Raw genomic sequence first — 17,762 nt, forward strand, 5'->3', positions numbered from 1 at the left:
ATTAAAAACTATAATATCTTATGTTTCCCAGAGTTGTGGCTGAACGACGACATGGAAAATATACAGTTGGCTTGGTTTTCCAGGGCTCCCAAGTAGCGTAGCGGTCTAAGGCACTGCATTTCAGTGCTAGAGGCATCACTACAGACCGTTGTTTGATTCCAGGCTGTATCACAACCGGCCGTGATTGTAAGTCCCATAGGGCTGCGCACAATTGGCCCAGCGTCATTAAGGTTTGGCCGGTGTAGGCTGTCATTGTAAATAAGAATTTGTTCTTAACTGACTTGCCTAGTTAAAAAAAGGTTAAGCAAACAAGAAAATGCTCATCCAGAAGAGGCCTGGCACTTTAATGCAGGAGAACTTAAATCCGTTTTACCTCATTTCTACTAGCGTGTCACATGTGCAACCAGAGGGGAAAAAACTAGACCACCTTTACTCCACACACAGAGACTCATACAAAGCTCTCCCTCACCCTCCATTTGGCAAATCTGACCATAATTCTATCCTCCTGATTCCTGCTTACAAGCAAGCATTTAAGCAGGAAGCACCTGTGACTTGCTCAACACGCAAGTGGTCAGATGACGCAGATGCTAAACTACAGGACTGCTTTGCTTGCACGGACTGGAATATGTTCCGGGATTCTTCCGATGGCATTGAGGAGTGCACCACCTCAGTCACCGCTTCATCAATAAGTGCATTGATGACTCCGTCCCCACAGTGACCGTACGTACATATCCCAGCCAGATTGTGTGATTACGCTCTCTAGCCGATGTGAGTAAGACCTTTAAACAGGTCAACATTCACAAGGGTGCAGGGGACAGACGGATTACCAGGACGTGTACTCCGAGCATGCGCTGACCAACTGGCAAGTGTCTAACTGAAATGTTCAAATTCTCCCTGACCCAGTCTGTAATACCTACATGTTTCAAGCAGACCACCATAGTCCCTGTGCCCAAGAACGGCAAGTTAACCTGCCTAAATGACTACCGACCTCACGTCTGTAGCCATGAAGTGCTTTGAAAGGCTGGCGATGGCTTACAACACCATCATCCCATAAAACCTAGACGCACTCCAATTCGCAGTGGGGTGCCAGGACAGAAACTTCTCCCTCAACGTGAGCAAGACAAAGGAGCTGATCGTGGACTACAGGAAAAAGAGGGCCGAGCATGCCCGCATTCACATCGACGGGGCTCTAGTGGTCCAACCATACCAAGTTAGTCGTAAAGAGGTCACAACAATGCCTATTCCCCCTCAGTAGACTGAAAAGATTTGGCATGGGTCCTCAGATCCGAAAAAAGTTGTACAGATGCACCATCGAGAGCATCCTGACTGGTTGCATCACCGCCTGGTATGGCAACTGCTCGGCATCCGACCGCAAGGCGCTACAGAGGGTAGTGCGTACGGCCCAGTACATCACTGGGGCCAAGCTTCCTGCCATCCAGGACCTCTATACCAGGTGGTGTCAGAGAAAGGCCCTGGTCATAGACTGTTCTCTCTGGTACCGCAAGCCATACCGGAGCGCCAAGTCTAGGTCAATAGAACAGTTAATCAAATGGCTACCCGTACAATTTGCATTGGACCCCTTTTAGACGCTGCTGCTACTCTGTCTATGCATAGTCACTTTACCCCTACCTACATGTACATATGATCTCAATTACCTCAACTAACTCGTACCCCCGCACATCGACTCCCTGTATATATCCTGGTTATTATTTTATTATGTTATTTTTTAAAACTTTAGTTTAATTAGAATTTTCTTACTCTGCGTTGTTGGTTAAGGGCTTGTAAGTAAGCATTTCACAGTAAGGTCTACACCTATTCTATTTGGCGAATGTGACAAATAAATACCATTTTATTTGATAGTTGAATATTTCAATTATTTCCAAATGCATTTCAAATACCCCTAGGACCAAACAGACCTGGGTTCAAATGAGTATTTAAATATTTGTATTTGAAAACACACTTATTTCCAATATTCTACTTGTATTTTCTAATTAAATACTTACTTAAAAATGTATGTGAAAGTAATTGCAATAAATAGTATTAAATAGTATTTGAACCGCGGTCGCCCTAGGAGCAGTTCTTATTACAACGTGTTGAGTAGTGAGTTCCACTTTCCTAGGACCAGGTCTGGCTATGTACCACTACCACTGAGTGAGCCACTGTCCCAGGTTCAGTTTCTATCCAGTAAACCCGCCATTGAGGTGTGTCTCTAGAGCCCCCGTAAGTGATCACCCTTTGTCTTTCATTCCCTCTGGTGGTTCAGGTACTCGCGGGGGGTCATGTCTCCAGGGCGTCACGTCCGGACCCGCCTCTATTTCACCAGCGAGAGCCACGTCCACTCGCTGCTCAGCATCTTCCGCTACGGCGGACTACTGGATGTACGTTGTCACTGCAGGGGGGTTGTTAAAGTAGCCTGGTCCCAAATCTAGTTGGCATGATAATAGTGACTGATCCCAAATCTAGTTGGCATGATAATAGTGACTGATCATAGCTTAGGAGTTGTCAAGATGGAACACACAGATCTGGGGCCAGGTTAGTTGTTGTAAAGGGATAGTTCACTTGAAGTACCAATTGTGATACTACACAAGGTCATGAATATTGCAGACTTGGGTTCAAAATCTGAAAATATTTTTTAGGTGTAGTTTTCTCTGGTTATAATGTGAAGTGTGTTTGTGTGTGTGACAGGAGGTGAAGGACCAGCAGTGGAAACAGGCCATGGATTACCTCAGTGCCGTCTCTGAACTCAACTACATGACTCAGATAGTCATCATGCTGTATGAGGATAACAACAAGGTCAGTTAGGTCTCTCTCTGTCCCTATGTCAGTCGTCTTTTCTTTCTGAAGTATTAATACACCTGGTACTATTACGGTACCTTCCTGTCGGTATGTGTCTCTTCCTCTCACTCCCTCTCTCTGTAGTATAGCATCATTGCTTATGTTTTGTGTTTCCGTGTGTGTTGAACAGGACCCCGGCTCAGAGGAGCGTTTCCACGTGGAGCTCCACTTCAGTCCCGGGGTGAAGAGCTGTGAGGACGAGGAGAACGTCCCTCTGGGCTTTGGCTTCCGCCCAGCCTCCGCTGAGGTCTGTGTGGTGTCTGTGTGGGTGTGTGTGTGTGTGTCTGTCCACAGCCCCCCTCATCGTTCTCTTTAATCCAATCCAGAACCAGGAGAAGCAGACCAACCAAGGCAGTCTGGAGGACCTATCACAGGACGAGCCTGACCGGGCCCTGCCTCTCTCTGAGCTAGTCAGCATCAGAAGATCACCCATGATCCGCAACCGCAAGACTGGCTCCATGGAGGTACTTGATCAGGGCCATATTAGTTATTGTGTCCCCTGTCCCAAATTTAGTGTATTCCACATTTTAGGGTGGTGTCTTTTGGTGCACGCAACGGGAAACCGTTTGCAATGGAAAATAAAATATGTATGTTTCTTATTGGATAATCCAGGTAGTTCCTACCTGTTTGAGTTAATAATAATAATAAACACAACCCAGGCACAGCTTTCATCTGTTCAGATATTGTATGGCTGTGATAGGCCTGTTTGAATCCAAACCCACATAGAAAGAGACAAACCTTAATTTTGTAATACTTTACGGAAATCCAATGCTTCTCAGGCTACATAGCATTTTAACGTTCTATGTAGCCCGTCCTTATTAGTGGATTCTTAGTAAAGTAATGCGTCTGTTTTTACAAATGAATGGAGACCAGTTTTACCTAATTTCTATCAACATGTTAAATGTGCAACCAGAGGGAAAAGAACAAAGCTCTCCCTCGCCCTCCATTTGGCTAATCTGACCATAATTCTATCCTCCTGATTCCTGCTTACAAGCAAGAATTAAAGCAGGAATCACCAGTGACAAGATCAATAAAAGAAGTGGTCAGATGAAGCAGATGCTAAGCTACAGGATTGTTTTGCTAGCACAGACTGGAATATGTTCTGGGATTCCTCCAATGGCATTGAGGAGTACACCACATCTGTCATTGGCTTCATCAATAAGTGCATCAATGACGTCGTCCCCACAGTGACCGTATGTACATACCCCAACCAGAAACCATGGATTACAGGTAACATCCGCAATGAGATAAAGGCTAGAGCTGCCGCTATCAAGGAGCGGGACTCTAACCCGGAGGATTATAAGAAATCCCGCTATGCCCTCCGACGAACCATCAAACAGGCAAAGCATCAGTACAGGACTAAGATCGAGTCGTACTACACCGTCTCTGACGCTCGTCGGATGTGGCAGGGCCTGCAAACCATTAGACTACAAAGGGAAACACAGCCGAGAGCTGCCCAGTGACACGAGCCTACCAGACGAGCTAAACTACTTCTATGCTCGCTTTGAGGCAAATAACACTGAAACATGCATGAGAGCACCAGTTGTACTGGAAGACTGTGTGATCACGCTCTCCGCAGCCGATGTGAGTAAGACCTTTAGACAGGTCAACATTCACAAGGCCACAGGGCCAGACGGATTACCAGGACGTGTACTGTGAGCATGCGCTGACCAACTAGCAAGTGTCTTCACTGACATTTTCAACGTCTCCCTGTCGGAGTCTGTAATACCAACATGTTTTAAGCAGACCAACATAGTGCCTGTGCCCAAGAACACTAAGGTAACCTGCCTAAATGACTACCGACCCGTAGCACTCACGTCTGTATCCATGAAGGGCTTCGAAAGGCTGGTCATGGCTCACATCAACAGCACCATCCCAGAAACCCTGTTATCTATGCATAGTCACTTTAATTAACTCTACCATGTACAGTTGAAGTCGGAAGTTTACATACACTTAGGTTGGAGTCATTAAAACTCATTTTTCAACCACTCCACAAATTTCTTGTTAACAAACTATAGTTTTGGCAAGTCGGTTAGGACATCTACTTTGTGCATGACACAAGTAATTTTTCCAACAATTGTTTACAGACAGATTATTTCACTTATAATTCAGTGTATCACAATTCCAGTGAGTCAGAAGTTTACATACACTAAGTTGACTGTGCCTTTAAACAACTTGGAAAATTCCCGAAAATTGTCATGGCTTTAGAAGCTTCTGATATGCTAATTAACATAATTTGAGTCAATTGGAGGTGTACCTGTGGATGTATTTCAACTCCTACCTCCTCTTTGCTTGACATCATGGGAAAATCAAAAGAAATCAGCCAAGACCTCAGAAAACAAATTGTAGACCTTCACAAGTCTGGTTCATCCTTGGGAGCAATTTCCAAACGACTGAAGGTACCACGTTCATCTGTACAAACAATAGTACGCAAGTATAAACACCATGGGACCACGCAGCCGTAATACCGCTCAGGAACGAGATGTATTCTGTCTCCTAGAGATGAACGTACTTTGGTGCGAAAATTGCAAATCAATCCCAGAACAACAGCAAAGGACCTTGTAAAGACGCTGGAGGAAAAACAGGTACAAAAGTATCTATATCCACAGTAAAACGAGTCCTATATCGACATAACCTGACAGGCCGCTCAGCAAGGAAGAAGCCACTGCTCCAAAACCGCCATAAAAAAGCCAGGCTACGGTTTGCAACTGCACATGGGGACAAAGATCGTACTTTTTGGAGAACTGTCCTGTGGTCTGATGAAACAAAAATAGAACTGTTTGGCCATAATGACCATTGTTATGTTTGGAGGAAAAAGGGTGAGGCTTGCAAGCCGAAGAACACCATCCCAACCGTGAAGCACGTGGGTGGCAGCATCATGTTGTGGGGGTGCTTTGCTGCAGGAGGGAATGATGCACTTCACAAAATAGATGGCATCATGATGCAGAAAAATTATGTGGATATATTGAAGCAACATCTCCAGGAAGTTAAAGCTTGGTTGCAAATGGTTTTTCCAAATGGACAATGACCCCAAGCATACTTCCAAAGTTGTGTCAAAATGGCTTAAGGACAACAAAGTCAAGGTATTGGAGTGGCCATCACAAAGCCCTGACCTCAAACCTATAGACAATTTGTGGGCAGAACTGAAAAAGCGTGTGCGAGCAAGGAGGGCTACAAACCTGACTCAGTTACACCAGCTCTGTCAGGAGGAATGGGCCAAAATTCACCCAACTTGTTGTGGGAAGCTTGTGGAAGGCTACCTGAAACGTTTGTCCCAAGTGAAACAATTTAAAGGCAATGCTACCAAATACTAATTCAGTGTATGTAAACTTCTGACCCATTGGGAATGTGATGAAAGAAATAAAAGCTGAAATAAATCATTCTCTCTACTATTATTCTGACATTTCACATTCTGTGTGCCTAACTGACCCGAGACAGGGAATTTTTACTAGGATAAAATGTCAGGAATTGTGAAACTGAGTTTAAATGTATTTGGCTAAGGTGTATGTAAACTTCCGACTTCAACTGCTCGTAAGTAAGCGTTTCACTGTAAGGTCCTTAGTGTACAACACCTGTTGTATTCGGCGCATGTGACTAATAACATTTGATTTGATGTCTAATGACTGTGACTGTCTAGTGACTGCTTGGTTATTTCGCTACCTGTCTAAGTGTTAGCTGTTTGTCTGTCTCGGTCTGTCGCACTGTGACAGTCTCGGTCTGTCGCACTGTGACAGTCTCGGTCTGTCGCACTGTGACAGTCTCGGTCTGTCGCACTGTGACAGTCTCGGTCTGTCGCACTGTGACAGTCTCGGTCTGTCGCACTGTGACAGTCTCCCTGTCCCCACCCAGGTCCTCTCCGAGACCTCCTCCGGCTCCTCCTCCAAGGGCGCCTCCTACCGCCTCTTCCCCTCCTGCTCGCGCCAGTCTCCTGAGATCAAACTGACTGGCCTAGGTGGGTATCTGGTTTCTGCCAACCACTGCTGCCACTGTCATATTTCTGCAACGCTGTCATCAGCACTCACTAATCTCTTTGGGTCATGTGAATGACCTCTTTCTCTGTGTCTCGCTCGCTCTCTCGTTCTGTCTCTCGTTCTGTTGCTCTCTCGTTCTCTCTCCGGCCCCCTCATTCTCTCCCCCCCTTTCTCTCTCTCTGTACCTCTCTTTCCCTTTCTCTCTCTCGTTCTGTCTTTTGCCTCCCTCTGTCTCTCTCACGCTCTCCCTCTCGCTCCTTTTCTTCCTCTCTCTTTCTGATGGCTGCATAGCTGCCGTGACTCCATAGTGGTAGGTAGGTCCAGCAGCCAAAGCTCCCAGGCTTAGACTATGTAGGCCAGAGGTCAATGGAGAGAATGCATCTTAGGCTGTGTCCCAAATGGCCCCCCTATTCCCTTTATAGTGCACCACCATGGGCCTGGTCAAAGGTACTGGACTATGTAGGGAATAGGGGTCCATTTGGGACGTAGCCTTAGAGCCCCACCACCAAGGACCTATCCTGCCAATAGGGCTCTATATATGGGGGTCTGGGCTCCGCAGAGCCCCCCCCTGGATGCTATTCCAGTCTGTCTCCATTTACATTCATCTGTCAAGAGAAGCAAGGAATCTTCCACAAGTTGATTCAATTTAACCGCAGATACAATTAGTCCCCCGTGCGTGGATTTGGAGGTGCTTGTTACGTCCGGCCACTTTCTAACACAGTGATATTCACACCTTACTAAGCCCTTATAAAACAAATAAAAGTGTGCAATGGATGCATCTCATTGATGTGAACTCGGGCTGAGGTTGGTTTGACCTGTGCATGTGTTTTCCACTGCTTTTCCATTCTCCTACTGTACTGTATGCACCAAGCGTGTTCAATTATATCAACCTGTTTTGAAATTACCATTCAAATGTTGTCGCTGTCCCTGCATCCCACCAAACCACCGATTCCAGCACAGCTCACTTTAGACCAGAATAAAGGAAAAATAAAGGTGCATTCTTATTCTGCTGTGACTATTTCTATGCCAACTGCTTTAGGAATTGAACAGATGGTTATAGAAAACCTATGTTATTTGTGACAATAGCAATGTTTCTGTCCCCACAGTCCTTGACCACTTTGTTATATTAGGTTCTCATTAGTCTTGTATTGCATTGTATTCACACTAAAAAGCCCCCTTATTTCTTAAATCCATGTCTTCCTTTGTCTGTGGTCCTACCAGTTGTTGATATAAGTGTAAAGCCTTTAGGCAGTCTCCTATCCCGGGAGACCTTAAGGAGAGGCCTTATCTATTTTTCTTGTAGGAGGGGTTAGGGGCCCGGTGTTAGGAGTGGTCTCCGTTTGTGTGCTCCACTCTATTCATAAACAGGCACACACACACACACACACACACCCCCCTTAGCAACACTGAACTGCTCTTATTAAGAACCGCATGGTGTGCAATGAGTACTAACCCCCCCCCCTCCCATCCCCCATTCCCCTCCTCTCTCCCACCCCGCGGTTCTTCCACAACAGGGTCCCTGTGCTCGGGCCTCTTCAGTGCCTCTGTCCTGGGGGTGTCCTCTAGCGCCCCCAACCTACGGGACTACGTCCGCACCCACCACCGCAAACCCCCCTTGTCCCCCGGTTTGCCTTTTGGAGATGGTACGTCCTTCCTCTATCCATCTCTGTCTCTATCGACCGCTATCTAACTCCTGTCGTTTTACATGGCCGCTGAAAATGCCGTACATGGTGCCTGTAAAAAAAAAAAAAAAAATGTCTGCCATATCTGCCATTTTAGTTCCTGCTCAAACACTCTTGTCTCTCCTTCCCAACCTTAGTGGACAAGAAGTTATTTGATCACCCAAATTATCCGAGAGCCCTCCTTTCCCCCCTCTATCCTTCTGCCTCTAGAACAATCCTCTGCTTGAGTGATCCCCCAACAGCATGAGCAGTGACCACAATTGTGATTATATGCTAAGAATTGAGGTTTTATACATTGCATGCTGAGCATGGATTGGTATTGGATTGCGCACAATCAAATGCGTTACCCATGACCAGTAATCCTGCTTCTCCTAATCAAAGCAACATGGCCTTCCTTTGATTACATGACGTAACCGGTGTGTGATTACATTTACATTTACATTTAAGTCATTTAGCAGACGCTCTTATCCAGAGCGACTTCAGGTTGCTAAGTAAATCTCGTCTATACAATTGTATATATTCTGTATCAGTGTGCATGTCATGTCATAACTAGGGGGTAAAAGGATTTGTTAATCAACAGGGAATTTTCTATATTAACCCCTTAATTTAGGGAAGCGAAGGCTTGGATCAAATCTGCCTTGAGATCCATTAATCCAGCATTGCGTAATTCCCACTTGCATACCACAATTTCCTGACTCACTATAGAGTGAAATGGTGAGTTGACTATTATTATAGCCACCAGGGGGGCCTCATATAAATTGAGCTCTGATTATCGCAAATGTTTTCATCAGGGCATATGGCTTGGAATGTTGGCGCACAATGATTGGCTTAATTTAATCCAAAACCTGACACCTACCTCTTGTCATCAGATCAGCCAGTACCCTGATAGTAACTGCACAGTATGTAATATGAAGAACAAATGACCTGCCACCTGCATGTGAAGAGGAACGATTGTTCCACTGCGGATTGAAGTGCCCTTTTTGTCCAATGGGTGTCACTGTGCACTTTGCTTTCACAGTATACTTGATATTAGGTACACTTTAAGAAATGGTCGCTTTAATATTATGCTTGAAGATGTTACATCTTTTGCTTGTATGAGACTAGAGATGTGTGGGGTTTAGAATAACACCAAGGCTTTTCTCTGGTGATGGGGGGTTTTGTCTCTGTGTGTTTTTGCAATCTCTCACTCACTCTCACAGACACACATAATGCTGGCCAAAGGCACTGGTACGTTTACAAAGACAAATGAGCAATGATTGTGTTTATAGAGTCACAGCTCTCAAATCCAGATGGTTACACTATTTTAATATAGGTTGTTGTTAAATCTGTTGCCATCACTGGATGTTTCCTTTCCAGATAATTTTATCGTAGCATATTCTTTGTAGAGAATAGACTCAAAAGACTGTTCCAGAAAGATTGAAGATTGAAGTACATTTTAGGCTATTGGTAACTTCCGCAAATGCCCACTTCACCAGTGCCAAATGTCAGTCCTCTGTCTCCATTCAAAACAACCACAATCATTCACTTTTTCATCCCATCCACTTTCTCCATTGTTCCTTCATTACCCCTTCTTCCATGCTGCCTTCCCATGCTGCATATCACTCACCACGAACAGACACACATTTACCGTACGTAGCTGCAGCATTATAGAGGGGACCTACTCGGGCTCCCGAGTAGCGCAGCAGTCTAAGGCACTGCATCTCGATGCTAGAGGCGTCACTACAGACCCTGGTTTGATTCCAGGCTGTATCACAACCGGCCGTGATTGGGAGTCCCATAGGGCGGCGCACAATTGGCCCAGCGTCGTTAGGGTTTGGCCGGTGTAGGCCGTCATTGTAAATAAGTATTTGTTCTTTAACCGACTTGCCTAGTTAAATAAAGAATGAATAAATAAATAAATACATTTATTCGTTTAAAGACACATGGGTGTCAGGAAAACACACACGTAGGTACATATGCACTCACACTAGATACAGGCATGTGCACAGGTAGCATGTATCCCCAGTAACGCCAGTTACCCTTCTTATTTCCTCAGACCTGTTCTCTATGCCGGCAGTAAAGAGATTTTCTGTGTCGTTTGCCAGGCATCCGACTAACGGTATGTCTGCCTTTTTTTCAAGTATACCTCGCCACTCCTTAGTTTCCCTTTTATCTTGCATGTCTTTTGGGGGAAACTATTTGGGTTTGAAATTGGCTGCGTAATTTCATCGTAATATCACGATCTCAATTTCTCTTGAGTTTCTACTTCACAAGACGTCCTGTCTCCATCTGTTTGGTTTCAACGTTCATTCTTAACAACATCTGTGTTTACCGGCCTCTACACTGCATTTATCTGTTAATATATGTCTCTTTGACTCACCATTTTCCTACAGGATGGATATAGACTGAGTGTACAAAACATTAGGAACTCCTTCCTAATATTGAGTTGCACCCCCTTTTGCCCTCAGAACAGCCTCAATTTGCCGGGGCATGGACTCTACAAGGTGTCGAAAGCGTTCCACAGGGATGCTGGCCTGTGTTGACTCCAATGCTTCCCACAGTTGTCAAGTTGGCTGGATGTCCTTTGGGTGGTGGACCATTCTTTATACACACGGGAAACTGTTGCGTGTGAAACCCAGCAGCGTTGCTGTTCTTGACACAAACCGGGGGCCTCAAGCACCAACTACCATATCCCCGTTCAAAGGCACTTAAATCTTTTGTCTTGCCCATTCACCCTCTAAATGGCACACATACACAATCCATGTCTCAACACTTAAAAAATCCTTTGTTAACCTGTCTCTTCCCCTTCATCTACAGCGATTTGAAGTGGATTGAACAAGTGACGTCAATAAGGGATCATAGCTTTTCACCTGGTCCGTCTATGTCATGGAAAGAGCATGTTTCGTACACTCAGTGTTTGTATATGGAATATATCCCCTCTGATATATCACCATGTGTTGCTGTGTATACATATTACTTATCCTCACATGCTCCTTTTTGTTCATTCAAACCCATTCTCTGGAGAGATGGTTAGCCCCTCCACCATTCCAGTCTACTTTTAGATTAGGATAACCTGTGTTTAAAGCTAATGAATAGCCTTCAAAAAAACAACTTTTTACACATGAAATGACTGTTAAAATCTCTTGTTCGGCTCGCGATAGACCTTTCAGTTTGACCCAATGAAAACGGAGTTCGTGCTAAACCTACTGAATAATAGCATCAAACAATGGGTAGTGGAGGAAAGGGTTGAATCTATTCATTTCATTTGAATTCATGTTTGGCGTTCAAACGTGGCTGTACCACTTGGTGGTTGACAGAAAGGGCATTCACATTACAACGTTCTATGGAAGAGATATTGCCCTATATGTGTTGCTTTACGTGTCCACGTCACTTAATCACCGGAAACTTCCGTTATCAAGAATGCCCATCGAGGGGGAGGGGGGGTTGACCGACCGTTCATTTCTCCCATCTCTTTTCCTGGTCTCAATCTAGTCTTGTTGCTATGTACTTTGCTGTGCGCTATTAAAGATATTGGTACTTGGCATGGCCTAGGTGTCCAGGCAGCAGTGATGGGTTCGTCATGCATGGATGAACCCTCTGATGGCAGTCAGATTGGCCCAACCTATTGGAGCTGAGCTGCTACGATGGGGGAAAAATAACAGTGGTGAGCATTTGTGCACGACATTGTTCGACGTGAACAAATATACATGTTTTTGGACTTCTTCTGTAGCTTGGTTTATGGAGAGACCCATTCAAACTGCCGACTCTGGGCCTTGCTCTCGGCTCGCTCCGTTAAACAGATTGAGTGAGTTTCCCCGAATAGCAGTATTGTATGTCATCCAAGTGCCCGGATCATCTGACTACGAGGAGCAGATGGACTATGCATAGCCTCCGTAATTGAGAGATTCCACACATGGTTTCTGTGTCTGTGTTGACAGAGATTTGCGTGGACTTCTGCTGGTACTCACTGCGGTGGCTACGGTGATCAGTGTTTTTATGAGGCCTTAAACAGTGCAGCCCATGCAGTATATAGAAAGGTGGGTTTGGATACAGTACGGTCTGGACCTGCGTCACGTATGAAGTATGAATAAAGCTATATAAACTGGCAGTACTTAAAGAGAGGTGGGGTGGATAAATGGCTTTTCTGTGTCTCTTTGGTCTGATTCTTTGTTTTTCAAGTGGGCGCTAACAGGGATTTCCCGTTACTGATGCACAGTAACGACCTACAGTACTCAACAGACCTCATTCACGTAACCAACCCACTCCATCTGCCCATTAACACCTGTTGCCTTTGTCCTGACCTCTCTCGAAGTCAGACGTCCACAGTCACACAATCCTGTGTCGCCATGAATGATGCATGAGATCAAAGGAACTATTTGAGATTGACATTGGGCTCATCTTTGTCTCAGGGAGATATCGTTACGTCTGTTCAATTGTTTACAGTATTTCTGAGGCGGTTATAGGTACTACTCATAGGGTCTTCAGGTGTGTTCCCATTTTCTATGATCTCCATTTCCCTTTGAGATAAAAATGCAGTTTTTTTGATTCCACATGAAAACATTGATGCCTTGTTTGGTAGTTCAGTGTTTTCTGGAAAGAAAGCATCGCTCTTTGATCTTCTGAGACAGGTGTGGTGTTGGGGAGTCCAAAAAAAGCCTTGTGACTACTGGTAATTCGTGGAGAGGAGAGAGGCATTATGGCATGACATGCCTGTAAGCATTTCTTCCATTTTTAGGCTTCCAATGTACATTACCCAGCATTACCCTGTGATAATCAGATGGTGAGAACCGTAGCTCTGGAGAGTTGTTTTTCCTTTCTCCGTGTGTCAGTTGAGTGGATGAGAGCCTGGGACCTGTAGCCTTGTTTCTTTTTGAATGAAAACGAGTGCCTGCCCCTTTAGCATTATGCACATGCTGGCCCACCTACAGCCTTTTTCTTTTGCTCCTCTTCCACTGTGCTCTCTTCCTCGCTCTGCCTCTTCTTCCTCAGAGCCCCTAGACGAGCATCTTGTAGCCCAGCTGCTGAAGGGGCTCGTCACTGACCCGGCCCTCCTGTGTTGCCCCCCTCTGGCCTCTCTGGACAGGGCCATGGCCCACCACCTGCACCAGTGCCCCTACCACCTGCGCCTCCTCAGGAACTGGCTGGTGTCCGGCCAAGACCTCCCCGAGTGCCTCTACGGTCAGCCCTCTGTAGACCTCCCGTGTCCTCCCCTCCGCCCCTTCATGCAGTGCTGGGGTGCTGCCAATGCAGGCTTGTTGTTTTTGCTTTTCCCTCTCCCCCCTTTTTTTCATTTTTTTCCCCGTCTCTTCTGTCTTCATTCGTTTTTTTTGTCTAACTCGGTATCACTGTCTACATGAGTATGGCATCAGTCTAATTTGTTGCCCTATTCCTTCCGTGTCTGTCTCTTAACCCGTCTCTTGCTCTGTCTATCTGCATGCCTGCCAGAAAATGCAGCAGTGGCAACTATAAAGGGGGTGTTCCTTCTCCTATCGATGGATCGATACCCCTTACTCATTTTGCTGCTGAGGCTTTTCATCCAAAAGGATCTTTTGCCAGCTTTCATTTCATTTCGAGATCTTTTTATCAGGCTTGACAGAAAAAGAAAAGGCCATCCTACCTGATGCCGTATTCTGTGCAGCCCCTGCTCTGGAAACTGCACGACAACCAGCACTGCCTCTGCATGTTGGCAAGTCTACATGGCTTTAATATTGAATGACCATGGACAAACCTCTTCTAGAAGGGTTTCCGCTGCTGAGTGAAGTGCAATGCATGCTACCCCCTAGGTTGGGGTAACACAGCAAACACTATGAACAGGTGGGGATGAATGGGAAATGGCACAAACAACTATTGTACAGTCCTTTTGGGACAGCTGCCTGTCAAGATTGTTGCTTCAGATATACTTAATTGGAATGATGGTGACACTGCATTATGGGAGGTTCTGACTGGGTACCATTTGAGAATCCATTAATGATATGTTGGTCTTTTGGCAAGATCTAAGATCTGTCTGTGGTGAATATCTAGGTCATTAGCTAATTAAGCGGTGGTCTGTCAGTAAACTACCGATTTCAGGGGAGTTTCTGGAGCATGAATCGATGTCCCCCTTTTGTGCCTACGCATCCCCCCTTGAGAGTACTAGACATCAGCCCAGAGCTCTGTAGCTGTACAGGAGTTATTTTAGGAAGCACTTCATACTGTATTACTATTCTCTTGGTAGACTTGGAAGAAAATGATACTCCATTTACATATGTAATTGACTGGGCGCACATGAATTGTCAGCCTGACGTTTTCTCACGCCATCTTTTATTTTGATCTCCCTCCTCTCTACCGCTAGTCCAAGTGCCACCCACACAAAAAAAAGCCTTCAGAAATGGCATTTTGTGACCCAGGAAACAAAACAGAAAAGTTTCAACATCATTATGTAGATGGTGAATATGAACACTGAGTGGTTCAAAACTTGTGAAGTTGCACAATTAAATATTAAAAATCTAAGGTACTATTTCAAAATCATAGTGCGTTTTTCATCATTACCGCTAGCAACATATGAGGTTGCCATGTTACACCTTGGTTACAATTGTTACACACGTTCTGTTGGCCATGCTTACAGAAAGCAAGTGCCTTCAGAAAGTATTCATACCCCTTGACTTATTCCACATTTTGTTGTTACAGCCTGAATTCAAAATGGATTAAAATTATATATTTTTTCTCACCTGTCTACACACAATACCCCATAATGACAAAGTGAAAACGTGTTTTAATTTTTTTTACAAAAGTATTGAAGAAAATAAAATGCATATCTCATTGATATAAGTATTCACAACCCTTTGCTATGACACTCCAAATGGAAAGGCAAGGGAAAGGGGAATTTCCTTTGATCATCCTTAATTTCTCTACAACTTGATTGGAGTCCACCTGTGGCCAATTCAATTGTTTGGACATGATTTAGAAAGAAACACAACTGTCTTTATAAGGTCCCACAGTTGACAGTGCATGTCAGAGCAGAAACTATACCATGAAGTCCAAGGAACAGTCCATAGAGCTCCAAGATATATGCCTCATCACAATTATATCTGGGGAAGGGTATAAAACAATTTCTAGAGTGTTGAAAGTTTCCAAGAGAACAGTGGTCTCCATCATTGGGGGAAGAAAAAAAAACTTCCTAGAGCTAGCCGTCCGGGCAAGAAGGACCATTTGAAAATCTGTGGGAAGAATTGCTGTTCACCGCTGCTGCCCATCTTACTTAACATAGCTTGAGAACATCTGCAAGGAAGAATGGGAGAAAATCCCCAAATCCAGATGTGCAAAGCTGATAGACACCCAAAATGACTCAAAGCTTTAATAGCCGGTGCTTGTGAAGTTGCACAATTAAATATAAAAAATCTAAGGTACTATTTCAAAATCATAGTGTGTTTTCCATCATTACCGCTAGCAACATATGAGGTTGCCATGTTACACCTTGGTTACAATTGTTACACACGTTCTGTTGGCCATGCTTACAGAAAGCAATGTACAGTGCCTTCAGAAAGTATTCATACCCCTTGACTTATTCCACATTTTGTTGTTACAGCCTGAATTCAAAATGGATTAAAATTATATTTTTCAAATGGTCCTTCTTGCCCGGACGGCTAGCTCTAGGAAGTTTTTTTTTCTTCCCCCAATGATGGAGACCACTGTTCTCTTGGAAACTTTCAACACTCTAGAAATTGTTTTATACCCTTCCCCAGATATAATTGTGATGAGGCATATATCTTGGAGCTCTATGGACTGTTCCTTGGACTTCATGGTATAGTTTCTGCTCTGACATGCACTGTCAACTGTGGGACCTTATAAAGAAAGTTGTGTTTCTTTCTAAATCATGTCCAAACAATTGAATTGGCCACAGGTGGACTCCAATCAAGTTGTAGAGAAATTAAGGATGATCAAAGGAAATTCCCCTTTCCCTTGCCTTTCCATTTGGAGTGTCATAGCAAAGGGTTGTGAATACTTATATCAATGAGATGTGCTTCTTCAAGTATTCACACCCTTTGGGCAATACGTTAGGTGAAGGAGATTTCTGTATTTCATTTTCAATACATTTGGCAACATTTCCAAATGTTTTCATGATGGGGTATTGTGTGTAAATGGGTGAGAAAAATATTTGTCATACATTTTGAATTCAGGCTGTAACACAACATTTTGAATGGGTCAAGGGGTATGAATACTTTCTGAAGGCACTGTATGTACCGGACCAAAAGAATCCCGAAATAATACGAGGCTGTTGAAAGGTGCTCTGGATTTTTTAAAGATGCCAAACCAGCTATTTTTGTAGCTGTCGGGAACTTGAATTCTTTGAGAGTTGTGTTAGCTAGCAAATGATGTTGTCTTTAGTTTGGCTAGCAGGCGAAAGAAATTATGGCCTTTGAAAGCTAAATACAGCTGCCATAATGTCTTATATTAACTGAGAGAACCACCGTACATGGTTAAAACACATTTCGGGGTTTATCTGGATCAGTGAAAGACCTGTAACCAGGGTTGGGTAGGTTACTTTCGAAATGTAATCTGTTTAGTTACTAGTTACCTGCCACATTGTAATCAGTAACGTAACTTTTGGATTGCCCAAACTCAGTAACGTAATCGGATTACTTTCAGTTACTTTTAGATTACTTTCCCCTTAAGAGGCGTTAGAAGAAAATAAAAAATGTGTGTTACCAATTGAACCACTTCGATTGCAGGATAAGTCAATGTTAAAGTTTACATAGCTGCCATATATGGATGTTTGACTTCCTCTAACCCATTGCGTTCTACTACATATAATACGATTAAATTATATCTTTACATTAAAAACCAAAGTCTATCAGAATTCCAGTCATTCCAATAAATGTTATACCCTTTGATCTTCAAGAATAGGACTTGGAAGTATAGATTAGCCAAATTGTTTTACCTGAGCATGACCCCAAAACTAAGGACTTATTAGCCAGCCCTACTCTGTTTATGATTTTGTTGTCATGGATGACTGATTGGGCTCATTGATTCGAGTTGAAAATTAAATGCTGCACTCATGGAATGGCATGCTTTGAGCACTACTGAAAAGTGCTATTTACATGTGTGAAATGAATGCCATATGCTGCATTTGCTGCATTTGCTATAAGCCTATTGTTTAACTGTTTTAAAGGGCAAACCCACAGATGAAACGATAACAAAACTGTTTTGGTGAAAAGCTGAGGGATGGATGTGCCTGGAGAAATGTAGTCACTCTTAGATGAATAGACAGGGCTATGGATGCAAGGACTGAGCATCCATGATAACATGGTTAAAACAA

General features: G+C 44.1%; 1 protein-coding gene across 6 annotated transcripts in view; it reads left to right on the forward strand.

Annotated features, from left to right (window-relative positions):
• Positions 1-17,762, forward strand: part of ppip5k1b (diphosphoinositol pentakisphosphate kinase 1b) — a 78,487-nt gene that overhangs the window by 44,059 nt on the left and 16,666 nt on the right. For 2 of the 6 annotated variants that reach the window (XM_071326656.1, XM_071326657.1), the window contains exons 21-27: positions 2,264-2,378; positions 2,686-2,793; positions 2,966-3,082; positions 3,162-3,299; positions 6,685-6,787; positions 8,321-8,449; positions 10,524-10,586. In XM_071326656.1, the coding sequence (XP_071182757.1) occupies positions 2,264-2,378; positions 2,686-2,793; positions 2,966-3,082; positions 3,162-3,299; positions 6,685-6,787; positions 8,321-8,449; positions 10,524-10,586 (773 nt within the window). The remainder of the gene's footprint in view (positions 1-2,263; positions 2,379-2,685; positions 2,794-2,965; positions 3,083-3,161; positions 3,300-6,684; positions 6,788-8,320; positions 8,450-10,523; positions 10,587-17,762) is intronic. The other 4 variants (XM_071326658.1, XM_071326659.1, XM_071326660.1 and 1 more) reach the window with 2 other exon arrangements.

The sequence above is a fragment of the Salvelinus alpinus genome, chromosome 9, assembly GCF_045679555.1.
Source record: "Salvelinus alpinus chromosome 9, SLU_Salpinus.1, whole genome shotgun sequence".
Lineage (NCBI taxonomy): Eukaryota > Metazoa > Chordata > Actinopteri > Salmoniformes > Salmonidae > Salvelinus > Salvelinus alpinus.